General features: G+C 36.4%; 1 protein-coding gene across 1 annotated transcript in view; it reads right to left on the bottom strand.

The window, feature by feature from the left end:
- The window catches only part of ADGRG2 (adhesion G protein-coupled receptor G2), a 44098-nt gene that overhangs the window by 6325 nt on the left and 11447 nt on the right, over positions 1-26326 (bottom strand). Inside the window, 24 exon segments of the mRNA XM_031557238.1 lie at positions 747-1021; positions 1366-1465; positions 2499-2767; positions 3412-3536; positions 4001-4104; positions 4213-4258; positions 7757-7879; positions 8107-8256; positions 9160-9316; positions 9624-9822; positions 10389-10808; positions 10811-11121; positions 11622-11682; positions 12272-12354; positions 13850-13884; positions 14005-14044; positions 15164-15237; positions 16663-16730; positions 17359-17406; positions 18881-18922; positions 19819-19851; positions 19973-20017; positions 21529-21555; positions 22385-22411. Coding sequence (XP_031413098.1) covers positions 747-1021; positions 1366-1465; positions 2499-2767; positions 3412-3536; positions 4001-4104; positions 4213-4258; positions 7757-7879; positions 8107-8256; positions 9160-9316; positions 9624-9822; positions 10389-10808; positions 10811-11121; positions 11622-11682; positions 12272-12354; positions 13850-13884; positions 14005-14044; positions 15164-15237; positions 16663-16730; positions 17359-17406; positions 18881-18922; positions 19819-19851; positions 19973-20017; positions 21529-21555; positions 22385-22411 — 2862 coding nt within the window.

The raw sequence follows: 26326 nt of genomic DNA, 5'->3' as shown, positions 1-26326 counted from the left end.
CCATTTAGGTTGTGACACACCAAGTAGGGGACTAGTATACACAGAGCTGCAATTTGAATTGCTTTAGTCTCTCTGAGAAATTATTTCACCAGTAATCTAAAGTACATTGAAAGAGAAATTTGGATTCAAAATACTATAGGAAAATTTAGGTACACTCAGATAACAGCATGCAGCTACGGTACCCTCATATTTATACAGAAGTTTTTGAAGCCTCTGAAATCTGCTTTTAGATATGTCCAGTAGTATCCCAGCATCTGCAGAGCTGCATGCCTTCATATCTATTAAAGGCTATGCTTATGAGGAGATATTTTAGATACCACAGCCTTGCCCGTCTTAATAGCCCTTTGATGAATGTCACACCTCACCCTCATGACTTAGTTGTAAATTGGGAAATAATACCATTTTCAATACATTAATTGTATTATTTTTTAAATACTTACAGTAACTGAGTATTTACAATTAATCTCTTGACATACTGTCACTTTCCATGGTATCTGGTTTGCATATATTTAAATTATAATATGGATATAAATATATTATACATGTAATTAGTAGGCAGCCTTTCTATATCTTACTGTAACAAAATTACAGTAAAGCAGCATAATATCTAATTTAATCAACTTGTTAAAGAACTTAACAGATTACAACTTTGTTTCTGAATTACAAAAGTGCCACTTTCAAATCTTTCAAATATTTTGCTCATTGTAGTGTTGGCAGTAAGCTGACACATAAAAGCATAAACTTACCTTGCAAAGTGTTGAAGATGGTAAAGAGGTAAGTAAAAACCTCATTTACAGTGAAGAAAGCAAATCCCCAAGTAATTCCCAACAAAAATGTGAGGCCAGCAACACTCCGAAGGTCTTGAATACTTGTCTTTCTCTGAGCACCAAGTTGTTTTTTCTTTTTTATGCGACACAGCTGGATCAGCACAACAATGAACATGCTGATATTGATCAGGAATATCACACAGAAGTATCCCACAGCAGTAATATAGAAGACAATTCTATTTTTAATCCAGCAGCTAAAACACAAAGATAAAGTCTGTCAACCATCAACAGAAAAAGAAATTGAAATAAATACAAGATAAAGCTGTATCTTGTTTTAATTACAAATCATTTTTGCTTCATTAGTAAAAAGTTGTGGGGTTTTTTGTTTGCTTTTGTTTTTGTTTTACCAAAAGCTAAGTGCATTCATGTAGGCAGTTACCACAAAGCACGTAAAATACTATAGAGCTATACTACTGCAAAGCTCTCTCCCTGCTTCCTTCCCTCCCCAACCTTTAAAGAAAAGCAATTTAGTAGGAGATCCCACCCTCTCCCCTCCCCCTAAAAAAAGAAAGCAAGCACCTCCTTTTATTTAACTTACAATTCATCAGGTCTAGTTTTTGAAACTCTCCCAGTGGATATAAGTCCATAATTATCTGGTGATACTGCTAATACAATAGCCACAATTACTGCTGGTAACCCTAAAAGATTAGACCAAACACATAAGTGAAAATCTTGACAAATACAATATTATAACTTGAAACTAAACGGGGCATTCAAGCTGTGCTCAAGAACACAACTTGGAAAGAGACCAGAGATCCTCTCTGCAGCTAGCTCCAAATTTTCTCACTTAGGCAGTAAATACTGTTACACGTCAAACTGATTTAAAGCATTTAATAAGATACACTCAATTTTATTTCTTATATCCATTTGAAGAAAACAATTCTATTGATTTTAGTGCCTTTAGTAATGTTTAACTCAAGTGGACAAAGATGATAGCAAGGGCCCAAATCTCTTCATTCTTGAACAAGTTACATCTGCCTTGCCACTTTTTGTTAGTAACAGTGCTATTCCAGAAATGGAATGTATATATTCAATTTCATTTATTTTGAAAACAGAAATGATGCCATCAGTCTAGCTAATGGAAATAAGCCATTTTGAAGGGGACAGACTCTTTACCAAAATCTATTGCGATAGGACAAGGGGAAATCATTTCAAACTATAAGGGGGAAATTTAGACTGAATATAAGGTTTTTTGTTGTTGTTGTTGTTGTTTTTTAAATGATAAGGGTGGATGGTAGATGCCTGTCCTTGAAGACATTCAGGATCAGGCTGGAATGTGGCTCTGAGCACCCTGATCAAGCTGTAGGTGCCCCTGTTCATTGCAGGCGAGTTGGAATAGATGACCTTTAAAGGCCTCTTCCAACTCAAACCATTCTATGATTCAAATTTGGTTCTGTTATATTTGCAAAAAGAAAATTCATTATTCATTTAAATTGCAGCAGCCTCAGTTTTCCATATTGCAAGCTGAGAACACCTGCACTTAGGGAGGAATTCACTACCTCAAAGTTGGAATTCATACAGTTAGATTTACTGATAATGAATACTTTGTAGTTGACAGTAGTAATACATAGCAACTGTGTCTCTTTCATTTCCAAACTGTATCACCTTTGCAGAAATATTTGGTGAGTTGATACATATATCTAGAATCCAGAAAGTAAAACCAATACATACCCCAACCAACAATGCAGAACTTAAGAATGTATTTCCGTACATAGGTATTAAAGACTTTCACAAGTGCAAGATACATGTGGAAAGCTTCTAGGCCCATCCAGGTAAAGGAAACCAACAGAAAATAGTGAAGAAATACAGCAACTGCAATGCATAGGCCTCGTGTGTCATACAATGCAATCCATGAGTCAAGGAGGAAAACTAGGTTGAGTAGAAGTAGTGCAGCACACAGCTGGATTAATATTTTAGACGGATAGTCTCTCCGGATTTTCCTAAAAAGCAAATTAGTGAGATGACAATTGTCAATTGTTTTTGTATCCATGGCTTATTTTCCCTCTTGTATTCTTTAGTTCATAAATGCCAAGAAAAAAAATGCATTTATATATTTTCATTTATATATAATGATTCTTACATTGAATTTACACATGGGACAGAATGTTTTAACGCATTTCCAAATTAACAGTCTATATGAATAAAGTCTGTTATAGAAAGATTACGCAAATTTAAACAATAGCTTTGCTTCCTAGATATCAATACTTTTTTTTTTTTTTAACATTATATGTTAGGTGGCTTCTTGCTACATTACTTTCGAAATACAAAATGAGTGTTCTTCAGTGCTAACCTAGATTAGGCTTTTGACTAGGCTTCTAAAACCTTGATAGAGCCAAGTATTTATTATTCATGGGATAACGAGAGAGCAAACGGGTGCCAAATAAATTCTAGGAGGATTTCCAAAACACATTGTGGAGGACTTAACAGTTAAACCTCAAACATCTTAGCAAAATGTTCCAACAAAGACAAATTTGTGCATTATTAATAGAGAGAGCACCCATAACTACTGAAAAAGACTTTGCTGTGAAGACTAAAGACAACTGTAATTGAAGAATAACGGGAGCTGAGTTGAATAGATACTTACTCAAAAGCTATGTAAGTCACAAGAGTAATAGAAAGAAAAATTGCAGACAGGCCACAGCCTATATACGATATAAAAGTCAGTACCAATTCTTGTGTGGGACTTAAAGGAGTATTTCCATACAAATTCTAAAAGGAAAAGAGAAGTTGATTTCAGAGAGCAAACTTGTGAAATGGAAAAACACATACAAAAAAAAAAAGCAAACCACTTTCTTCATGGATCTTGTAAAAGGTTTGTTGGAAAACAGAAATGTCAATACAACTGTGGAAGTCTGATTAAAACAATTTTATATTGGATTTATCCTAACTTTTTTTCTTTTTTTTTTTAAACAGAATATACAACAGCCTAAATGTATGAGCTGCAGCTTAATAAGCACTTAAGCAATTTTTACTTTAATGGAACTCACGGCCTCCATTCAACAAGCTGCCTAAGGACATCACTAATTTTATAGCTCTATGTACTAAGCAAGAAGTGAACAGAACTGAATTAGTATTTAATAAGTTGTATGTGTTTTCTGAATCCTCATTTCCTGAATATGAGGCATGTTTTAACATTTTCTTGAATCAAGATAAATAATTTTTGAAATACCTACCATCAAAACTGCAAAGCTTGTGAGGTGGTTGCATGAACAGACTGTTTCATTTACTCTACTTTCTTTAACAATGCAGCCTTCGTATGACCAGCCACCATGTCCACCTGTTAAAGAAAACAGCCTTGTAATTGATTAAAGCATAGCTTTCTACTATTAATATGAGTTAGCATATCTAAAGCAACATGATATCTTGGGTGATATCAAGTACTTACCATTTTTACTAAAGTCCCAAAAAACACATCTAACTGTTGAATTATCCTGTTTGGGAGGTAAAAATAAAAATAATAATTAAAACAAAAGATGTTTTAATTAACTGTAATTAATGATCAAGAAATTTGAATTATGTACAAAATACAGGGAAGAATAAATACTGCATACATTAAGTATACCTGTTTTATATGAACACTACATAAACTTAAAAGCATAGAAGAGATTAATATCAAAATATGCAGGTGAAAATACATGGAACAAATTTGAAGTGATCACACAGGAGCAGGTCTCCCACTTATACTAATACTCTATTCCTGGTAGAACACTATGAACGGTATTTCACTGCCATTCTACACTATACAAATTCTTTGGACTTTTCATCCTTCCTGATTTTATATGTATCAAGAAATTTACTGAAAAAGAAAATTACTGAAAAATTCATCTTCTTTAGCAAACATCTATCACTATATATTAACAGCATGTTAAGGGTTTATATATGGCCATCAAAATCCTATAAATTGTAGGGTAGTACGTTATACTTCTCCAAATAGTAATAATTCTGTTGTTATATCTCAAAGCCAGAATAATCTCAACAGTTTACAATGTTTCAGCATTTTCAACTCCCATTTTGAAATCCCATTAAAATATGGGACAGATAGATTTTAATCCATGATGCTGTGTGTGGGTCCTGGTATTTCCTGATGACTCAGTGCTGTGTTACAGTTCAAGAATCAGTATTCCCCCTAAGAAAAAAGATTTGCATTGCTTTGTGGCCATGTAGCACCTACAAATGTCATGATTGCAGTAAATCCCTAGCAAAACCCACCGTCAGGCTTTCACATCAGAGATTTTATTCACAGAATCACAGAATGGCCACGGTTGGAAGGTATCTCAATGATCATGAATCTCCAATCCCCCACCACATGCAGGGCCACCAACCTCCCCATTTAATACTAGACCAGGATGCCCAGGGTCCCATCCAATCTGGCCTTGAACACCTCCAGGGACGGGGCATCCACAACCTCTCTGGGCAGCCTGTTCCAGCACCTCACCACTCTCTCTGTAAAGAACTTCCCCCTGATATCCAACCTAAATCTTCCCTCCCTCAAATTAAAACCATTTCCCTTGCCCTGCTGTTATCAACCCTTTCAAAGAGTTGACTCCCCTCCTGTTTGTAGGCTCCCTTTAGGTACTGAAAGGCTGCAATGAGGTTACCCCACAGCCTTCTTTTCTCCAGGCTGAACAAGCCCAGCTCCCTCAACCTGTCTTCGTAGGGGAGGTGCTCCAGTCCCCTGATCATCTTCATGGCTCTCCTCTGGACCCTCTCCAACAGCTCTCTGTCTTTCTTTTACTGGAGGCTCCATACTTGGATGCAGTACTCCAGATGGGGCCTCACAAGAGCAGAGTAGAGGGGGACAATCACCTCCCTGTTCCTGCTGGCCACCCCTCCTCTGATGGAGCCCAGGATACCATTTGCTTTCCGAGCTGCAAGAGCACACTGCTGGCTCATGTTAAGCTTTTCATCCATCAAGACCCCCAAGTCCTTCTCCGCAGGGCTGCTCTCAAGGACCACTCTTTCCAGTCTGCATGGATGCCTGGGATTTCTCCGGCCCAAGTGCAAAACCTTGTACTTTGCTGTATTGAACATCATTAGGTTCTCTTGGGCCCACCTTTCAATCCTGTTGAGGTCCCTCTGAATGGCATCCCTTCCTTCCACTGTGTCAACCGCACCACTCAGCTTGGTGTCATCAGCAAACTTGCTGAGGGTGCACTCGATTCCATCACTGATGTCATTGATAAAGATATTAAAGAGCACCGGTCCCAAGACAGACCCCTGGGGGACACCGCTCGTTACCGGCCTCCACCTGGACATAGAACCATTGATGACCACCCTCTGTCTGAGGCCTTTCAACCGATTTCTTATCCATCGTGTAGTCCACCTATCTCCAACTTGGAGGGATGTGGATTTGATAAGGATGTGGTGGGGGACCATTTCAAAGGCCTTGCTCAAGTCCAGGTAAATGACATTGGTCGCCTTTCCCTTGTCCAGCAACGCCATCATTCCATCATAGAAGGCCACCAGATTGGTTAAGCATGATCTTCCCCTGGTGAAGCCATGCTGGCTGTCTCGGATCACATGCTCATTCCTCATGTGATCAAGTGTGTCATCCAGGAGGATCTGTTCCACAATCTTCCCAGGCACAGAGGTGAGATTCACGAGCCTGTAATTCCCCGGGTCCTCTTTGCTCCCTTTCTTGTAAATGGGAGTGACGTGACCCTTCCTCCAGATATCTGGGACCTCACCTGACAGCCATGACTTTTCAAATATGATGGAGAGCGGCTCGGCAACCACCTCAGCCAGCTCCTTCAGAACCCTGGGATGCATGCCCTCCGGCCCCATAGACTTGTACACATTCAGTCTCATGAGGCAGTCTCGGACCTGCTCTGTCCTCACAGTGGGGGGGAATTTACCGGCCAGTCCTCACCTAAAGGTTTAGGGATGCAGGGCTCAGGGACGTGAGATGTACTGGAATCCTGGCCGCCAGCGAAGACTGAGGCAAAGAACTCATTCAGTACCTCAGCCTTCTCTTCATCTGTTGAAGCCAGTTTTCCTTTTACATCTACCAAAGCAGAGATACTCACTTTGGCCTGTCTCTTCTCGCCAATGTACCCATAGAAAGTCTTCCTATTGTTTTTCACATCCCTCGCCAAGTTCAGTTCTGCCTGTGCCTTGGCTTTCTTGATCCCACATCTGCAAGTCCGGACAGCATCCTTGTATTCTTCCCAAGTGACATGCCCTTGTTTCGAGACCTTGTATACACCTTTCTTCACCCTCAGCACGCTCAGCAAGTCCTTGCTGAGCCACGCCGGTTTCCTACTTCCTCTGCCCACTTTCTTATTCAGAGGGACAGAGAGCTCTTGTCCTCTCAGGAGGGCATCCTTAAAGAGTAGCCAGCTCTCCTCAACGTCTTTGTTTTTAAAGATAGCATTCTAGGGGATCTCGGCCAACAGTCCATTGAACAGCTTAAAGTTTGCCCTTCCAAAGTTCAGGGTCCTGTCGCCACTCTTTGCCAGGCCCACATCCCTTGAGATAACAAACTCAACCAGAGTGTGGTCACTGCAGCTCAGGCTGCCTCCAACCTTAATGCCCTTAATGATCTCCTCTACATTGGTGAGCAGCAGGTCCAGCGACGCTTCACTTCTAGTTGGTCTATCCAATATCTGGACCAGAAAGTTATCATCAGTGCATTCCAGGAACCTCCTGGACCTCTTGCAGTTTTGTAAAATAAAACAGAAGGGCAGGTAGAAAGGATCAAAACTTCAGAGCTGATTGGCAGAACAAAATTACAACAAATCATTTGAGAATAAAAATTAATGTAAACAATAAATAAGAAAAAACGAGAAATTTTGAAAGTCTAGCTGGAAATGAAATGTCCATGCCAGTAAAGCAGAACCAATTGATCTGTATGCCTAGTACAGTATTTCTTCTACAACAACTCCAATGAGGCAACAAAAGTAAATTCTGTCAGACAAAACAAATCATACCTGATTAGGTCTGATGTTCTGTAAAGTAACAGTCACATTTGCCTTCAGGTTGCTAATTGTGAGGTTAGCAACACTTGATGATATAACACTGCTGATTAAAGATGCATTCTTCAAGGACAGATCCTAGAACAACAAAAAAGAATCAGATTTTAAAATCAAAGAAAGCAACAGTAGAGTACAGTTTACACAAGTTCAGATATTATGCGAAGCGAGTATTGGACAAAAAAAAATTCTTTTTAAATAAGGAAATTAAAAAATATATTTTATGGCCAAAAAACAAGTCAGTTCAGATTTTATTTCTGCTCTAGCATTGAATTTAAACTCTTATGAACAGAGGATCAAAAAGGTACCTGGAATACAGTAGTCTTTTTAAAGAAATTGAAAATAATTCTAGAAGCCAAGTCCAGCTCTTCAGAAGGTAAGTTGGTGAGCAATGATGAAGGAAGCGTAATTGATCCAAGACTATTTAAGTCATGAAGTGCATTAGGGCCAAGAGAGATCTGAAAAATAAATGCAAGAATTGCAAGAATTATGCCTCATTTCTATCACTAAAGAAAAATTAAATTATGCCTTATATCCAGTTTAGAATTCTGAAATAAGCATCTCTCAAATCACTGCCAGGAACACACTGCTGTTCTCTCACTTCTCTTCTGCTCAAAGGAATAAAAAGCATCTGCAGGCCTGAAAGTAGTACAACTTCAGTACCAAAGAACAGTTCCAGTACTACTGATGGCTTATGCTAACTTAAGCTATTTCCTTCTCTGAGAGGACACTGTGCCAATATTTGTCCACAACTTTCCATCTTTCCTCACTCAAGCCTCTAAAGGTTGTACTGTCCAAATCAGAACTTCCTTAACCTGAACAGAAGGTTTTGAGTGAGAGAAAACGTATCCAAACTTTCTAAGCACTTTCTTTCTTGGCAAGACCGACTACTCATGAGTGACAACAGTATGAATGTCATTACTCAAGCAATGTAGTAAGTTCTTTCCTGGCACTGACAATTTCCTGCAATTAATCTTCTAACATATGTGACAACACTCCTTGACAAGCAAAGTCAGGGTAGGTGATTAAATGACTCATGATTCTGGGTTCTTGTGACAAAATCCAAGCACTTTGGTATTCTCACTGTGCCCTCTAACAGCTTATTAGCCAAATGCTAGTTTCTGCTCACTCAGTTGCTTATTTAGCCCATAACAGAAAATTAAAGAAAAAGTTCTGAAAGATTTCAAAAAGCAAAGTCTTTTTTTTCTCTGAAAATAACCTGAATAAAAGATTCTGAACTTGTGACATAAATGCAAAATAAAAGTCATGTTATAAAAATAAAGAAGATAAATATTAAAGTGTTTGTGTTATAAAGATGAACTTACGAAATTTCATAAAGTTTAGAATTATCAGTGTTCTACCTGGAGATCAGATGAATCCTGGACAGCAAAAGACATTTGGTTGGAACGGATGCTATCGGTTTTGACAACTGCCAGAGCCAAGGATGGGGAGGAAAAATCAGCAGACATTGTTGAAAAGTTCAGTTTTAAGCCAATATAATCCACTACTTTTATAATTCTGTTAAGAAAAAGAGATGCTTAGTATTACCAAGCACAAAGTTGTGATTATGGAGCAGCAATCCAAACACAATGTAAAATGCAGCTTACTCTTGTCACTTACCGTGGTTTGAACACAAAACTGTTTTTTCATAGCATTATATTACAGTACAGCAAGTAACACTATGATAATAGTCCTCTTCTGTGCAAGTTAAAGAACAAGAAACATTCTTTTTTGATTAAGATTATTAAAAAATGAAACGTGCTGATGGTAACTTATCAAGACAGTCAATACAACACACCTTTAATCTATTTCCAGATGGACCTACCTGTTAGAAATTTGGGGTGGTAGTTGTTGAGAAGCTGTCAGAACACTGCTAACCTCACTCACCATCCGTTCTACATCTTTTGACTCTACTTTTCCAGCTGCTATATCTTTTTCTATTTTGGATACGATTTGCTCAGCTGTTGTAACATTAATGGTGGTATATATGGAAGTTGTGTATGTGGTAGCTGACAGTATCTTTCCTGTGACAACAGAAAAGTTGTTCATTTTTGTAAGTATTATGCTTAAGAAATGAAGTAACCAGAAAAATTACAACAGTTCTCTTGAATGAAAAAGCTTACCACAAATACAAGCATGTTACATGAAACGGAGCCTTTTTTCTCCCTAACAGCTACTTTGCAGATAGCAATACTTAAGAGTCTTCAGAAAATATAGAGCGAGGTTTCAAATAGTCAGCATTGACTATACTTTATATTCATTATGAAAGAACCGTAAGTGATGCTAAATAATCTATTATTTAGAATTTTTAGCAACTGGGTGCCTGCAAAAAGAAGGAAATCAGAAGAAAACCCGAAAACCTAACTACTACAGTTAACAAAATACTGCAGCGTGAGGTACCACTCATCATAGCCAGAGGCATTCAGAACATATTCTAAAATGAGTATAGAGATTTTGAAAGTTGTGTCAGGCTGTCATGGTAATTAGAAGATGATAGCTTAGACACAACCAAAATCTGGTTTAAAAAACTGAAAGCAAATTCAGTATATGGAATTCAAATTAAAAGATATTTTTTATTTGTCATGTTTACCTGTGCTTCCATTAGGCAGGCTACCATGGCCATCAGCAGTAGAAGGAGGATGAGATGCTGAGACAGAATGTTTGACAGAACTAACAGTAGGGGTTATTGAGAAAGGAGTAAGGGGAAGAATAGGTGCTGTAGTAATGTTTCTGTTATCAGAAATAGGTTGGGTTGAACCTGTAGCAAGAGGAATTTGTGCAACAGAGCTGGTGGTAGTTTCAAAAGGTGGAATTGCTATTGGAAGTTTGGGAGGAAGCTCAGAAGGGGAAACTGCAGAAGGTTTAGTGAAATTTACAGCAGGAGAAATTATTGTGATAGGCTTGCTAATGTACGTAGCATCAGATTTAATTGAGAGAGCTACATTAGAAATAGATTTTGTTGCAGGTGTGGAAGAGAGAATTGTAGTGACAGATTTATTAAAAGTTATGGAGGGAAAGTAGCCATGATTTGCTGAGCAAAAGACTCAGTAGAGGAATATGTAGTGGTATCAGTAGTGGAAGAAGTTGCAGTGGAAAAAGTTTCAGAGAGAGGATTTGCAGTGGAAGATGTGGAGAAGGTTTCAGAAAATGAATTTTCTGTGACTGAGGGGATCAGTGGTCTAATTGTGGGTGTTCGTTTTGCAGAAACCACAGTGGGGGAAAGAAAAGCACTAGACTTGAGGGAAGAGATAGCAGTCTTTTTATGAGGAGGAGGAGAATGAGAAGATGGAACCCATATGGGATGAGGCGGCAATTCTATAATACTGTTAAAAAAAAAAGCACATAAATACATGTTAAATTTAACATTATTTATATTTTAAAGAAAATTAGCTATAATAGAAGAATATATATGAATTATGTGGACATATTAGTAATAGTGCATATTTTGAAATTCACCAAGTCACATGTCTCATGCCCTAGTGACAAATAGTACTTCTCTAACATTTTGAGGCTTCATGCATTCTATTTTGCTATAGTTGTTAACTATTAAGTCCACATGATACGCTTTCATTTTGTCTTCTTTGGAGGTGACATAATTCTGAACTCAAAAGCTACTGGCCACAGGAAAGGAAAAAAAGAAAAAGAAAGAGAGAAAAAGGAGGGACAGGAAGGAAAGAGAACAGAGCTATACAGGAAGACGTCTGTCAGCTTGTGCTTGTGGAATCCTTTCCTAGCTATTATATTGCAACATGAAAGTTCACTCTACTTATCTATTACAAAGATAAGGGAATAAGCATGCCAATCTGTTTGTATTTATACTTACTACATTTTTAATTCTTCAGCAGTCAAGGAACAATACCTCAGTGATGAACAACAGCACTGTTCTGAAATGACAAAGAAGCATTAACATAGTTTGCCATGAAGCATAAAAACTGCTATACCATTAAACAGGTTATTCAAACAAGGGTTTTTTACAGGTTGTTTTTTCTTTTTTTTTAACAATAGTGCATTTTGAATAATTAGTTTTGAGTTTTTTGCTCAGTTTCTCAGAAGTTCAGGCCTCTCTTTTTAGAGAAACCAGAATGCAAAGCTATATGCTTTGAAACAGAGAGAAAAAAGCATGAGTCACTCCATACTATCAAAATACAACTAAGAAAACTGAGCTACATTATAAACTTTGTGAAATGCATTTGTGTATTCAAGCAATGTTACAGATAATACTTTCAAAATCCAAAATGCTTTAACATAGTCAGAAACTTTATATGTAAAAAAAAACAAACCAACACTTTCATATACATATCTCCCACTCCCTGCCCCCAAAAATCAGAAAGTCTGCATTTTTTATGCATTTATGTTATTTAAAAAATTATTTTTATTTAAAATTAAGAGGGTTTTTTTTTTTTTTTAGGTACTTGGCAGTCAACTGTAAAAGCATGACAGTTAATCTGTGAGATTGTTTAAAGCATAACTCACGAATTTTGTCTATTTCTTCTTTCTCTTCTAAGCTGCTTATATTCTCTTTCTTATCCAGCTTTATTATGAAATTGCAGTGTGTACTATAATGAGAAGAAAAAGCCTTAGTTTTGAGAAATAATTATGTCATTGCAATACATGAATCTATTGACAAATAACAAATCAGAAAAAGCATTTTTTTCCTAGGCTTTTTCAAATCTGGGGATGTTTCCAAAGCACGTAGAACACAATGTCAGGTTAAAACAAAGAGCAAAAAGAGCAACACATCCATTTGTAGCAGCTAATTTCCTTATTCCTCTCTGTCGATTCTTAATGTGATCCTTTCTAGTCAATGTTAGCCACTGAAGAGTTAGTAATTTTGTAAAGATAATAACAATCTCCTTTCTTACTGTAGAGAAACTCCAGATGGTTGTTAGTGTATCCTTGCCTGTGGAAAGCTGGTGTTCTCTCTCAAGATTTAAAAAAAAGTGAGCTTAAATGACTCAAACAGAAAACTACATTTTTTACATTTAATGTTCAGTTTCATGAATCCCTATCTAAACTAGCAAACATACAATCAGAATTCTTCCTCAGCAGCTGAAACATACTGGTGAACAAAAAGGGAACACAAAGATGAAGCAAAATTTCTTTCCAGCTAACAAGAACATGGAATACCAAGCTACTGTCAGTGTATGACACAAAAGTGCGATTTGACTTTCTGTCCATTATTATTAGGGGATTTCAATTTTTGTATGGTCCAAAACCAGAAAGATAAATCCTCAAATTCAAGTATATTGGAAGTTCCAGATTTTGTTTCAGAATATACTGTTTTCAAGTCAATCTGTTTAAAGCATCATCAGTTCAGCTGTGAGTTGCAATTAAGTAATTAAGTTGACAGAGATTTTAAGGTTTTTAGGATCATTTGTGTAGAGCAGCCTTGCCATTCTGATATTCCATGGCTTCCAGACTCTGAAATATCTTCTCAGGCTTGTCCTGTCCTGAGCATGACTGGCTTCCCAAGCCGAAGAGCAGCTTGGGAGAAGAACTACTACCTGAAAGAAGGCTGAGACAAAGCAGGGTGTCAGCCTTTTCTCCCAGGCAACAGCTATTGGACAAGAGGTAATGGCCTCAAGTCGTGTCAGGGGAAGATCAGGATGGGAATTGGTGTTAGAGTGGACAGTTCAACTATTATATATGATGATTATGGAGATCTTTTCCAATCTTAATGATTCCATGATACTCAGCATGTTTGAAGTAATTTCCTCAGAACAACTTAGCGACTAAGAAGCTGTGTGACTTAGCTAATTTGAAGATGAAGGAGAAACATAGCAGGTAAGTCTGTGTTTCAGAGACTTACAGAAGATAAATGAAAAGCAAAGCATTTTGGTAAACAAATCAAATAAATCATTAGTAAGACTAATGGGATCAGAATTTCTTTCCTCATTAGCCTGCTTATATTTCTCCAGCCTGTTTCTCAGACTTGACTTCATAGATTATTTTTCTCTTGTTACACAGCCATTCACACTCGATACATCAAAGGCTCTTAAATATGTAGTAGCTACTAAATATATGAAATTAAAAAAAAACAAAACAACAAACCTCTGGTTTTCTGAACTGCATTCCAAAACGGACGACTATAACAACAAGGAAAAATAGAATAAAATTGTTTTGTCAGGAGAAAACAGGACTTATGACACTATCATAAATAAATTGAAAAAAGTATTCCAAACAGTAAAAACAATTAGTAACCTTACCTCACTCATTTCTTGCAAGGTTTTGTTGAGCTCTGATATTCTGTAACATAAAAAGTTACAATTATGGAGGATTTCTAATTATGTTTTAAAAGACAATTACAGCAGTATTATGAAATGAACAAGCAATTAACAAGAAAAAAAAAACTTTTTTAAAAACTACAACAGTTCTAATACTGTACAAACACTTTTAAAGGAGTGAACATGTAAAGAATTGCCTTTTATTAGACACTTTGCAAACTACATTTAAAACTGGCACCACAGATTTTAACATCAATCCACATCCTTACAACCTATTTAAAAGAGCAAAAGATATATCTTAATGTTGCCTTTTGGCAAGCTAGCATTTAGAACAAAATTTGAACTCACACTGAAAGCCACTGAAAGCAAATCAGTATGGCTTTACTAAAAAAGAAAAAAAAAAAAGACAAAAAACACAACAAAAAATACAACAAGGTCTTGATTTACAAAGGGAGTTTCTGGAATAGCAGTAAAGACATTCTCTGGAAAGCAGTATGAATATTAAGCATGCAAAAAGGTAAGCAGAATCACAGCTATGGGACACAACCTAGACAAAGACTTAGATGCCTCTGGAAAGAGGAAAGTGCACATCTTAGAAAGACTGTGAAAGAAAAAGTTATAGTGAAATAAATATTGATGTAACTCCATGAATCAGAAAACCTAAAGCCCTAAATGTTATCTTCGTAAATATCCTAAAGAGATAGACTAAAGCTCTGAAATTATGACAACCATTTACTCATGAATAGCAACAGTCAAATTGACACACTCAATCCACGTTTACATATTCTCAGGTATCATTACTATTATTATTGTCTTAATATCATCATCATTATTATCATTACTGAGATCATCAGCTTATAAACAACAAGGCATTCAGGCCTTGTTAAATCCCATTGAACCTGAAGGACCTGAAACGTAATCAGCAAATGTAACATTTCTTTAAACAAACTCCAGTGGTACATAAAGCAAAATGAAGACTATTCTAATCAATAGAAACTTTGTGTTAAAGAAAAATAGTTCACATTTCCTGACATTTCTAAATTATCAAGTATATCATTATCAAATAATGCAAAGTGAAGAGTCTACTAATTACATGAAAGGTCTTAATGTTTTTGAAATATAGCAAAGATTTCAAGTTTACCTCAGTTCTTGTAGGGTTGAGGCTGGAATTGGAATAAAGCCTGAAACTTGATTGTCAACAGTTTTGTTATTAATCTGTTAGAAAGAAAGATAACAATGCTAAATAAAACAAGTGAACTTTAGCATTAGAAGAAACTTACATTCACCTCACTCATTTAAACAGAAACATATGTGGAAAGCCCAAAGAAAATCAGCACCCTTTCTTATAAATACACTTCAATTTATATTTATCATGCCTGTGTTGTCATAACTTAAGGAATTGCTTCATCTAGAATATACCTAATTTAAGGATTTAACTTGTGAAAGATAAAGGAAAGAAGATAGTGACTTCACCACACATCACACTGGAAAAACAGGAAGTTGGCTTAATCTGTGATAGCAATCTTAGACCAGAAACTGAACAAACTTTCAACTATAGTGATAGTGCAGCAATTGGGCAAGCTACATAAATGCTGTAAGTAACAAAAAGTCTCCCAGTAGAATCCTGGGAGTTATAGCCAAGAACTGAGGTGAAAACATGTTAAATGAGATTTAAATATATCTGCTCTTGCCTCTAGGCTGGAGAGAGTACTAAGGTTGATCTAAAAGGCCTTTATAGACCTGAATTCTTACACTCTCTTCTCCACCATTACTTGTTATTTCTACATTTAAAGCAGTGAACATCTTGATGAAAACGTCATCTAACATTTATGGTATTCACATTACCATAGAAATATTCTGCTAAAAAGTAAAATAGCTTCCACAGATGGGAATCTACTTTTTCTAAGAGCTGTAGGCATAATGTTCAATATAGCAGGATGGTTTCAGGAGACTTTAGCACTACGGAAACAGAATACAACACAGATGTGGCTCTTGCTTTTGAGATACTGGAGCCTACTCCTGCCCAAACACAGTGCTCAACTGAGTTGCAGTGGCTCTCTGTGGTGACTGCTGACAACTGTCAGGCTTGCAAAGATTGACACATAAAATCAGACTGAGTGTAGATACAGATGTATAAGAGAAAGGTACAAGGAACCGTTAACAAGCTCATGGCCCTTTTGTTTCCCCATACACAAGAATCCAATATTCTTTATCTGCCACACTATTTCAGAGTGTCTTAACATGGATTAGTTTCAGGGTGCAATCTAACCTAATTTATGCTCAAACTGTCAACATCTAATGATGCTAGCTTTCCCAAGTGCCTAAATTCATCTCCAAAGAATTTAGACTTGTAGCTAGGCAGTTCAGACCTCTTTCCATACTTCCCAGGGCTACCTCCCTCTTTTCAGTGGTAAAATAGAGAATGAAGGCCCTTGTTATAGTAAGTTTACTTTCTTACACTTATAAACAAGTGTTGTGTGTCTAAATTTTAAGAGAGAGTATTACTGTATGTAAACTAAACCATAAATACCATAATAGGAATTACATTACAGTATTAAGCATTTTATGCATTTTAGGCAGAGACAGAGAAACTGATTTCAACCTTCCTTTTAAAAGAGTTTTACAAGAGAGAACACTTACTACTTCTATATTTAGTGATGTGTTACTTTCTTCTCTCGGATGAAGTTCTACCTTGCCCACATAGAACACTAAAACCAAAACGAAAAAAGGTATAAGAAAATAAAAACTTAACATGGTGTAACCTTGTGAACTGTGTAAATGTAAAATAACTCAAGAATTAAAAAAAACAACAACACAGTCTTGTGTTAGAATGCAAGGGAAATAAGAACACTTAAAATAGCTTTTCGGAACATTCAGTGTTTTTGCAATAGTTCTTCTATCTCTTCTCTCACTGTTTCCATGAGACTTATAAACTAGACTTATACCAGTCTCATAACTTCACTGTTCTCTGTATTTTTTGAGTTTCTTGAGTTTTTACAGTAATAACTCTAAACAGGACTTCAACATCTGTTCCTGATACAGAATTACATTCAATAAGACAGACACTATTAGCACTATTTTATTGTTTTCTCAGTTCTGAAATTCTTATCATCAGTTGCATATACTTTGATAAGGATCAAAAATCTACATATTGAATAGTACTTTTAAATTAAAGGACACATTTTAATTTATTTTTTTTTAAACTTGTACACCATCTCTCTAAGTTAGCAAGACAATTTATTGCAGAGTTAGCTTTTATATGGCAATTAAAGATTGCCTCATTACACAGAAAACAGTTTGGCATGATTTTTATAAGAAAAAAGGAAAATCACTGACCTGAATAATTACAGACAGATGATACATTGCATAAAATGGTTTCTCCAGCTATATTTTGGAGGGAAAAAAAATCTAATGAGTAAAAGAGCTGCACTTAAACCCAATACTGACAAACACATTTGCAATCATTTCCTTGCTTCTTGTTTTAAATGTAAAGTTCTTTACATTACACACACTACCTTGGCTACACTTCTCTTGGGCACTCACCATGACATTGTCTAAGACCCAGTACTCAAAGTGAGACATGCTGGTTTTCATTAACTAATTTGAGTAATTTTTTGTAACTGTTTCCACAGATCTATGTACAAGAGGTCTCTGATTGTTTTTTGTTGTTGTTATTTTTTGGTCGTTTGTTTTTAAGTCAGTTTGGTGACTATACACTGTTGTATGTATGACTATATGCAACATACTTAAGTTACAATATAAAGGTAAGACTGTATTCTAGTAGGAATGCACATCTGCTTTTTAATAATTTTCTAATGAATACAGCCAAGATAGTCAAGTTCTGAACTCTCATTGCAACTTTCCAGATGTAAGTACAGTATTTTAGATTAAGAATATAGACTGGCTCCATAAACAGAAAACAAATGCTGTTTTCTCTGCTGTTATCATTATCTAGTTGCAAATGAGATGAAAAAAATTTTCTTTCCCTTTTCACTTTTACCGTTCCTGGGGCCCAAATACTTGCTTATTTTAACTTAATATTCATCACTTTTATCACCATCAACAATCAGCCATCAGAAGGTATGGATTGTGAGCAGCATGCAATATTCAAAACATTAGAAAAAAAATTATTAGCAGTATAAATTTGCCTTCTATTTTGTGCTGGGAGCTGTCAGTGAAGCAGTAATGAAAATTGTATCAACGCTTTTATTAAAAAAATGCACAAAGAAATAAAATATTCACAAATAACTGAATTTGACAAAATTAATTACATGAAGGACAGTAACATTTATAAAAATCCAACACGAAAAACAAGCACCACAAAAAACAAGCAGCAAGGTCAACTTGATTTTGTTTACAACCACTTATTCGTGTGCCACCTCGTCTTGCTTAGGAGCTCTACAAGGCACCAAAATTTAAGGTACCTAGAGCTAGAAAAGCTATCAAAAATTGCTACTGCTTCCAGCCTCCAAAGATCATCAGATAACATAGCTGCAAACCTCTTGCAGGCCATCTTCATACAGTCAAATTATACTAGTTGGTACGGCTCCAAGTCAACTGTTCTACACTTACTCTGTCTCAGTGTAAATACATTCCAGCTTAACTCAGCACACCCCTACAGACTGGATCTGCCCTGAGAACATCATATCTGGGTTCAGATTGCTCCAATCTACTTAAAAGCATGATGATGTTTTTTTTTAATAGAACACATAGGTCCTGAAAAATTCTTATATCTTTGTGACTCTTCACATCGCTGTTCTGATACAATAACCAAACTTTTCTATGTGTGGGTGTCTAGGCAAGCACAAGTAATTCTAAGAAGCATAGAAGAGTGTCAGTGGTGATGTATGAATCCTACCTGGTGTTACAGTGGAGTAATAGTCAGTGATGTCAGGAGTTTCTGTTTAAAAGAAAAATAAAATTAAGTTTTCACATTTTTATTTAAAAAGATCATGAAATATGAGTAATAAAAGCAATTCCCAGATTCCACTTAGTCTGTCTTCTCAGAAGTGTAAATACATGACTATTTATAAGGGAATTCAGTTATTTTCTGCATGGGACATGAAAAAACAGCACTGAGTGAGATCCACCCAATCAGATGTTTATGTCCCTATCTGAGCCAGTTACTCTAGCCTCCATATTATTTTCAGTTGAGAAAGTGGTGCTTTTAAGACATGATTTCCATTTGGCCTTTTCTATGTGGGTACTTCAGTGTTCATGTTCTAAAAACGTGTTTCTCTCCATCAACTATGATAAATAGCAGGCTGTCTTGCTCAGATACAGACATGCAGGCACCTGTGCTGATAAAGGATGAATCTACTTGTCATAAAGGGACAGATTAGGAAACGAGGTGCTGCGAATTCTCCTGACGGAAACCTACTAATGCTATTTGGCAACTCATTGCAAGAACATACATAATTTAAGTGTTTTTAAGGAATCCTGTAGAGATTTGAGTTTTGTAAAATTCTATCACAAAGTATAAAAAATATTCCATCTACAGATGTACCAAAAAACTTCTATACCTGCTTAAAATAAATATGCCATTTTGGGCTTCTGTATACAATGCAACATTCTGAGTAAAAAAAAAATTAACAGCTTTCAGTTAATACAATGCATTTTGAAATCCTATCACTTGTGGAGACTTAAAATACAGATTGAAGACAATTGCATTTTAAGACAGCTTAAGAAAAGAATTTGGACTAAACAAATCTCAATTAAAAAAAATATTAAAAAGCAAACTTTCATGAATGCAACACATTTCCCTTCAGATGTGACTGCCCTCACGCTAATTCTCACCTGTGCTTTCTGCAGTATCATCTGAAGTCATCTCTGAAGAAGAAAAGTCAGTGGCATTAAAAACGATAAAATAAAAATCTAAACAACTAAAAATCTAAAAAAAAAATCTAAATCTAACTAAATCTAAATAAGAGAAACATTAATAAAATCTTGCCTGAGGGATTAATAGGATAGGTGATAAAAGTAACAATAGAGGATTCTGGAAGAAAAGAAAAGAAAAAAGATATTAATGTAGTATTTTATTTCTGTGTATTTTGAAGAAAGAAGCAGCATACAACACTTTCATCAGGAACTGAATTTTAAAGATCTAAATTGCCTTTTAGGAACAACTTTTGTGCCTGTTACAAACAGCTGACATTAATTTGAACATCTCAGTAAGTATATGAATGCAAAAAGCTAGTAACAGAGTTCCTTGAGATAACTTCCTTTTATTGCCTTCATTGTTTTGGAAGAGGCAGATCAGTTTCACGTATCTAATTCCTCAATCCAAAGGCTGAGCTCCTGCATGAACTTGTAACACTCAGAAGCAGGGATGATACACTGGGAAAACTGTCTCCAAGGAAGCTATTTTTGCAGAAACCATGTATAAATACACTAGAGTGAGGTGATAAATATTTTTAAGTGAAGTGAAAAAGGGAAAGGAGGAAGAAAGAAGGAAATTAAGAGAACAGAAGAAAATTTAATGATTGCTCAGGATGTGCTTAGAAAGCAGATTTTAAATGTCAGTGCAGGAATGTAAAGTGGTTCAAGGATCCCTTTGATCACTCCAGTAAGACAACTAAGTGACTTTTTAAAAACAGAGTTGATTCATAACAGCTGAAAATTATGCTTTCCGAACTTCTTTGCTAAAAGCATCACTGCCATTGCTAGAATCAATATCTTAAGTATATAAAAAAAATTTCCACTGGATTAGCCATTCCAAGACTTTTCAGATGTGCTCTGTTAATTCCATACCAGAATAAAAGCTAACTATAGTTAGTTCTTAAGTGACAGTCCTGAAGACAACAGCAAGAAAAAAGCAGCCAAAACATAAGGAATCAAAATGAAAACTAAATATTGACTTCATCTGCATTATTCAGATTGATACGACAAATACAGAATTGGCTGTAGTTGTTAAAGATGAATCATTCCTAGAAAATGATTGTACCTGTAAAAGTAAAAAAAGTGTGTGTGTTTGTGTCTATTGTTCCTTTTCTCTAGAGCACAATATGTCAGCAGACTTGAAGGAAAAATGTAATGGACTGTTCCCATTTATATGTAGTCTTTGTTATATTCCACAATATTTTCCTTTTAAAAATGTTATCATGATGATGTCCATCACCTCTGGTCCTGAAAGTTAAATGACATACACACATCTTCTAGAGTGGGAAGAGACATATGGGAGCTTTACTCATTACACTTGTCCCCCCTCTGCCATCTCTGCAACTGTTCACTGGACAAAAGGCTTTTCATCAAGCAACTTGCATCTACCCCAACCCCAATCATCACTGACAAAAATCATGAGCAATCCAATAAGGGCTGCTATTTCAATACAAAGAAAAATGAAGCAAATAAAGATAAAAAGTAATAATAAAAAAGAAAACACTACATGTTTAACTTCATTTGCACTGCAACTTTTCTGCATTACCCCAGATAAAAGCAGAAAGAGACTTATCTAATGGAAAATAATAGACACTGTAGTAGTAATCAGTAAAGTCTTGATTTTCTTACCAGAAGTGGATGTTGCAGATGATACTTCTGAATGCACAGTTTTTGTTTAAGACAGAAAAAAAGAGAAAAAAAAACACCAGGAACACAGATTAGCAAACAGATACAGGAAATCAGATACATACATAACCATTCTCAGCAGCTTTTCCTTATATTCCCAAAAGTTAATTGTGTTCACCAGAAGAGGGCAACACCTGCTTATGAGAACAAATCCAGGTTGGAAAAAGAATAGATGTAAAAATCTCTGACAAAACAAACTCATACACATTTGAAGTTTAAATAAAATTCAACTAAAGATTATTTCTTTTCAATAAATACTGGACAGTTTGCATCGTGTAACATTAAGAAAACAAAGGTTGGTGTCCAGGAGGCACAAAAAAAATACAGCTAGCTCAAAAGCCACATGCCTACCCTGAGTGTGTTGCTAATTCTGGGAATGGGAATCAAATGTATAATGCTGCATATCGGTTATTAAGAACCCTTCTCAGACATCACATAACAACTCTGAGAATTGCTATTTAGAATTCATCCCATACACAATCATTCTCCTTTCAATTCTGAAAAAAGTAGCATCACAAAAATCATCATTAATTTGTTCCAAGTTTGAACCTCTGATCTTGATAGGAGTCAGACCATTATTTATATAGCAAACTACAGCAAACTAGCTGCTAAATGTTTTTTAGCAGCTAGTTAAAACATTTGGATCGAACATTTGGATCAAAAAGAAATTAAGTAATTTGATATCTGGTGCACGACTTTGCAGAAACTGAAACAGGCCCACTAGATAGGCTGGTATTTCACATTCCTTCAGTCAGTGTAACTAACACCTCTGGTTTTCTTCTTATAAATCAATGCTCACCTGCAGGTCTGGTGGTTTCTTCTGTAACTGACAGAAAAATAGAAACAATTAGGTGACAGAGTTAAGACTAGAGATTTTTGCAACAGAAAGCAAAATTAAACTAAAAGAAATATGTCTCTCCTAAAAACAAACAAACAAACAAACAAACAAACAAACAAAACCAATGACACAAAAAAAGAATAAAAGGTAATTTAAGAAACCCAACACTGCCAAATCAAAGCAGAAGGCATTTAGCATATTCATTCTCCCTAAGGATTCCACGGCCAGACTTTCAAATTACAGTTTGGTCCTAATAGTAAACAGTTAAATCATTAAAGAATATTTTTACTTAGTTAAGCAGGTCATCGAGTTGTAGGAGAATTAAAATCCCTCAGCTGTCTCCTATCATTCTATTTGGAAGACAAAATTTTCCTGCTCAGAACAGAGAAAGCACAGAGAAAAACATCCCAGGACAGATCATGTGTTCAACCTGCTCTCATTAGGCTTAGCCCTCCTGAGAGGAATCTCTAAAACGGAAACTTCTAAATGTCAGAGAAAGATAAGAAAGTGAAAATACCATGTTCTTCTGTGACACTACTCATCTACTTCCTAGTTCCTTAGGGATGCACTTTTTGCGCATTTGGGAACCTGCTAACTTCCCGTCATTAAACAAAATCTCTCACTTAAATTCAAGCTGGCTCATAAAACTCCTTTGTACCTATTTCTTTTTTCTTTTTTTCCTTGGTTTATCACTTCTGTATTTATGGAAGTCACAGATTAGTCTGTGAGTTTTCCCACTGCCTTTCCTCTTCCAGTGTAAAAACAAAGTAGAGCAAATAGCAGCAACCAAAAATGCTATGCACAACCGTGCTTTGATAAAGCCATTTTTTTGTAAAATGTGGGAAATAAAATGCTGGTGAATTATTCATGAAACGAGTTTTTACTAACACAGTAAGAAGCAAAGAAATAAAGAAAGCAGGGAGTGGGAGAGGTGGGTAAGACAGAAATGCTATATTCCAAACTCATTCATAAAGTGCACAGAATATACTTTGCAAGTACATCTACATTACGTAGATGCTCACACTCCCTATAGCCACACTACCAAAGAGCATCTACACAAGAAGTATGTGGCAGACCACACTGCTACAACTGACATGGCTCTGATAGACCTGTCCCACACAACATCATAGTCTCTAAATTGGAGAGACACAGATTTGATGGATGGACCACTTTGTGAATGAGGAACTAGTTGGATGGTCACAATCAGGGTGTTGTAGACAACAGCACGTTGTCCAGGTGGAGAACAGTGACGAATGGCAACTCTCATGAGTCTGTACTGGCACAGGTACTATTTTACATCCTCATCAGCAACATGGGCAGAAAGAACGACTGCACTCTCAGCAAGTTTACAGATGATGCCAAGCTGGTGTTGTCAATATATCGGAGGAAGCAATACCATCCAAAAGGACCATGACATGCTTGAGAGGTGAGCCTGTGCAAACCTCATGAAGTTCAACAAGGTCAAGTGCAAGGTCCTGCATCTGGGTTGTGGCAATCACAAACATGAATACAGACTGGATGATGAGTGGATTGAGAACAGCTCTGCCTATGGTCAACCAGTACCTAAAGGAGCCTACTTGAAAGATGGAGAGGGACTCTTCATCAAGGAGCGTAGTGATTGGACAAATGCCAATGGCTTTAAACTAAAAGAGCACAGATTTCTATTAGATGTTAGGAAGGAGTTATTTGCTCAGAGGGTGGTGAGGCACTGGAATAGGAAGAGATGCAATGTACAGATGGGCTCAGTGACTGAGGTGTGGATATAACAATTGAAGCCACCAGTCTTGTCTTAATTAATGGTTAGCACTTCACGCAAAAGCCCTTCCTTCCAACCAAAAAAGCCCTGGAGAAAATCAAATTTTCAAAAGGAACCCACCTCTTGAAGTAGGCATCATCTCACAGCAAAGGCCGGCACATAGTTTCTGCCCGCTAAAAAAAAAATCTACCTGGAGAATCTGATCTTAAGGTCATTCTCAAATACTCTTGAAGAGTCAGTTTAGACATAGTCACTATAAACAAACTGCTTCTCCCATCCTCTCTGTGCCTTCAATCTGCTTTGCAGATTTTGAGTACAAGTAATATCTTGAGGTGGATGAGAAAAGCTGTCCAATTACACATTTAGTAATGTAGGATAATCAGTAAGAAGACAGCAAATTCTAAAACCGTCAAAAGCTTTGTGGTTAGAAATTCAGTGGTATGGGAAGCAAATAAGCTAAACGCAAGCCATGAACCTGGAGCTGGCAAATGTATCAAGTGATGGAGGCATGCATAGTTTGAGGAACTTCTCTTGGGTCACATATCTAACCACAACTTCTCTTACAGCACCGTATTCACATGCCTATTGTTGCTATAGATTATCTGTAAGGAAGACTTAGAAAAAGGTGCAGCACTAAGTTCACTAGCCAAGTATTTCATCAGAATCCCTTTGAAATGCTGAAAATTGGAGGAAAAGTAGCTGTGATATATTACTCGATTTCACATACATTTGACCACTGTTCCTATGTTGTCTTTAAGAGTTAGAAAAGAATGTGCATATAGCCAATTTGGAGAAGAACTGAAGTCCAAAGTATCCCTAAAGTTGACATGTAAAAAGGAGAATAAAATCACCAAAAAAATCACAAAACCAAACAGAACATTAATTTCCATTGGGTTGATCTCTAAAGACGAGAACAAGAAAATCCTTAAGTGCATGGAATTTGATTTTACTTTCTTAGTGCATTTTTATCTGCAACACTGTTGGTCTAAGATCATCCATCAAGCCAACACACTGAATAGTCTATCCCAAACAAGACATTCAATACTCTGGGGATACTTTTCTACATTTTCTGTAATAGGAAACATTTGCTGAGGATGCAAAAAGTTAAAACATAAGTAATGTTAAAAATAACAAAAATTTAAAAACATAAACAAAATAATATTATTCAGCATTATTCTTTGCTTCTGCTGCAAGAAAGATAGAAGGTCTTGTCCCTTGCACAAAAATCAGGTGTTTTTACAGGAAAAAGCATCTCTATTGAGCACCAGATTCTGTTATAAACACAAATCTCTAAAAACAAAAGCAGCAAGTCACTTGCTGTCTTCATATAACTTTGCACTGCTCTAACACAAACAGATAGCTAAGTAAAGACAGGGAGTATACACATACAGGCAGAGGAAACTGCTCCGGTGGTATGAAACCAGGTTATCAACTCATACCATTGCTCCATTAGACAGCTACAGAAATTTTACCTGAGAACCAATATTATTTGTGTTGTAACAACCATTATTTCCCATAATGACCTTTTTGATAATGGGAATCAGCATAACTTCAGCATCTCCGGTCTGCTAGGAGACTAAATCCATTAATAACAGTACTCAAGGTGATGTTCACAAACTAACCTATCTCCAACAGCACTGAACCTGTAAGCATGAGGACCTGTGAGCTGAGTCTGTAAGTCAGGCATTGTAGACAATTCCTGGAAAGAAGCACTTTGAGGCCATGTTCACAACAGCCAATAGCCCCTAGTCCTTTTTGGAAATAAGTATTTACCCTTGGATTATAGCCCCAGCAATAATTGCCATGTAACAGCTCACCTCTGTTTCTTGAATTCTAACACCAGGGTTGCTTCTTTTCAAAACTGAAGAGGAAATTCACCTCTTAATGGAAAGTTTAGACAGAAAAAAGACTAATGTTTTGCGTTGTCTAGAAAGTAGCCTTGTGCTTACAGCATTCTTTAGCACTAGAGATTGTAACTATCAACCTACAGGGATGGAACAGTCCCTACATGTCTCGTTCAAGCTTTCCCAGCAAATAAAGAAGAGTTCAAAAATCAACTCAGCCAAAGGGAGGGAAAGGAGAAAGCAGTTCTGTACCGCAGTGGTCAAGATGGGAAGGGCAAGATTTGGGATCTGGTTCTCACATCA

This window comes from Meleagris gallopavo, chromosome 1 (genome assembly GCF_000146605.3).
Source record: "Meleagris gallopavo isolate NT-WF06-2002-E0010 breed Aviagen turkey brand Nicholas breeding stock chromosome 1, Turkey_5.1, whole genome shotgun sequence".
Classification (NCBI taxonomy): domain Eukaryota; kingdom Metazoa; phylum Chordata; class Aves; order Galliformes; family Phasianidae; genus Meleagris; species Meleagris gallopavo.
This window is presented reverse-complemented; position numbering and strand designations above follow the sequence as displayed.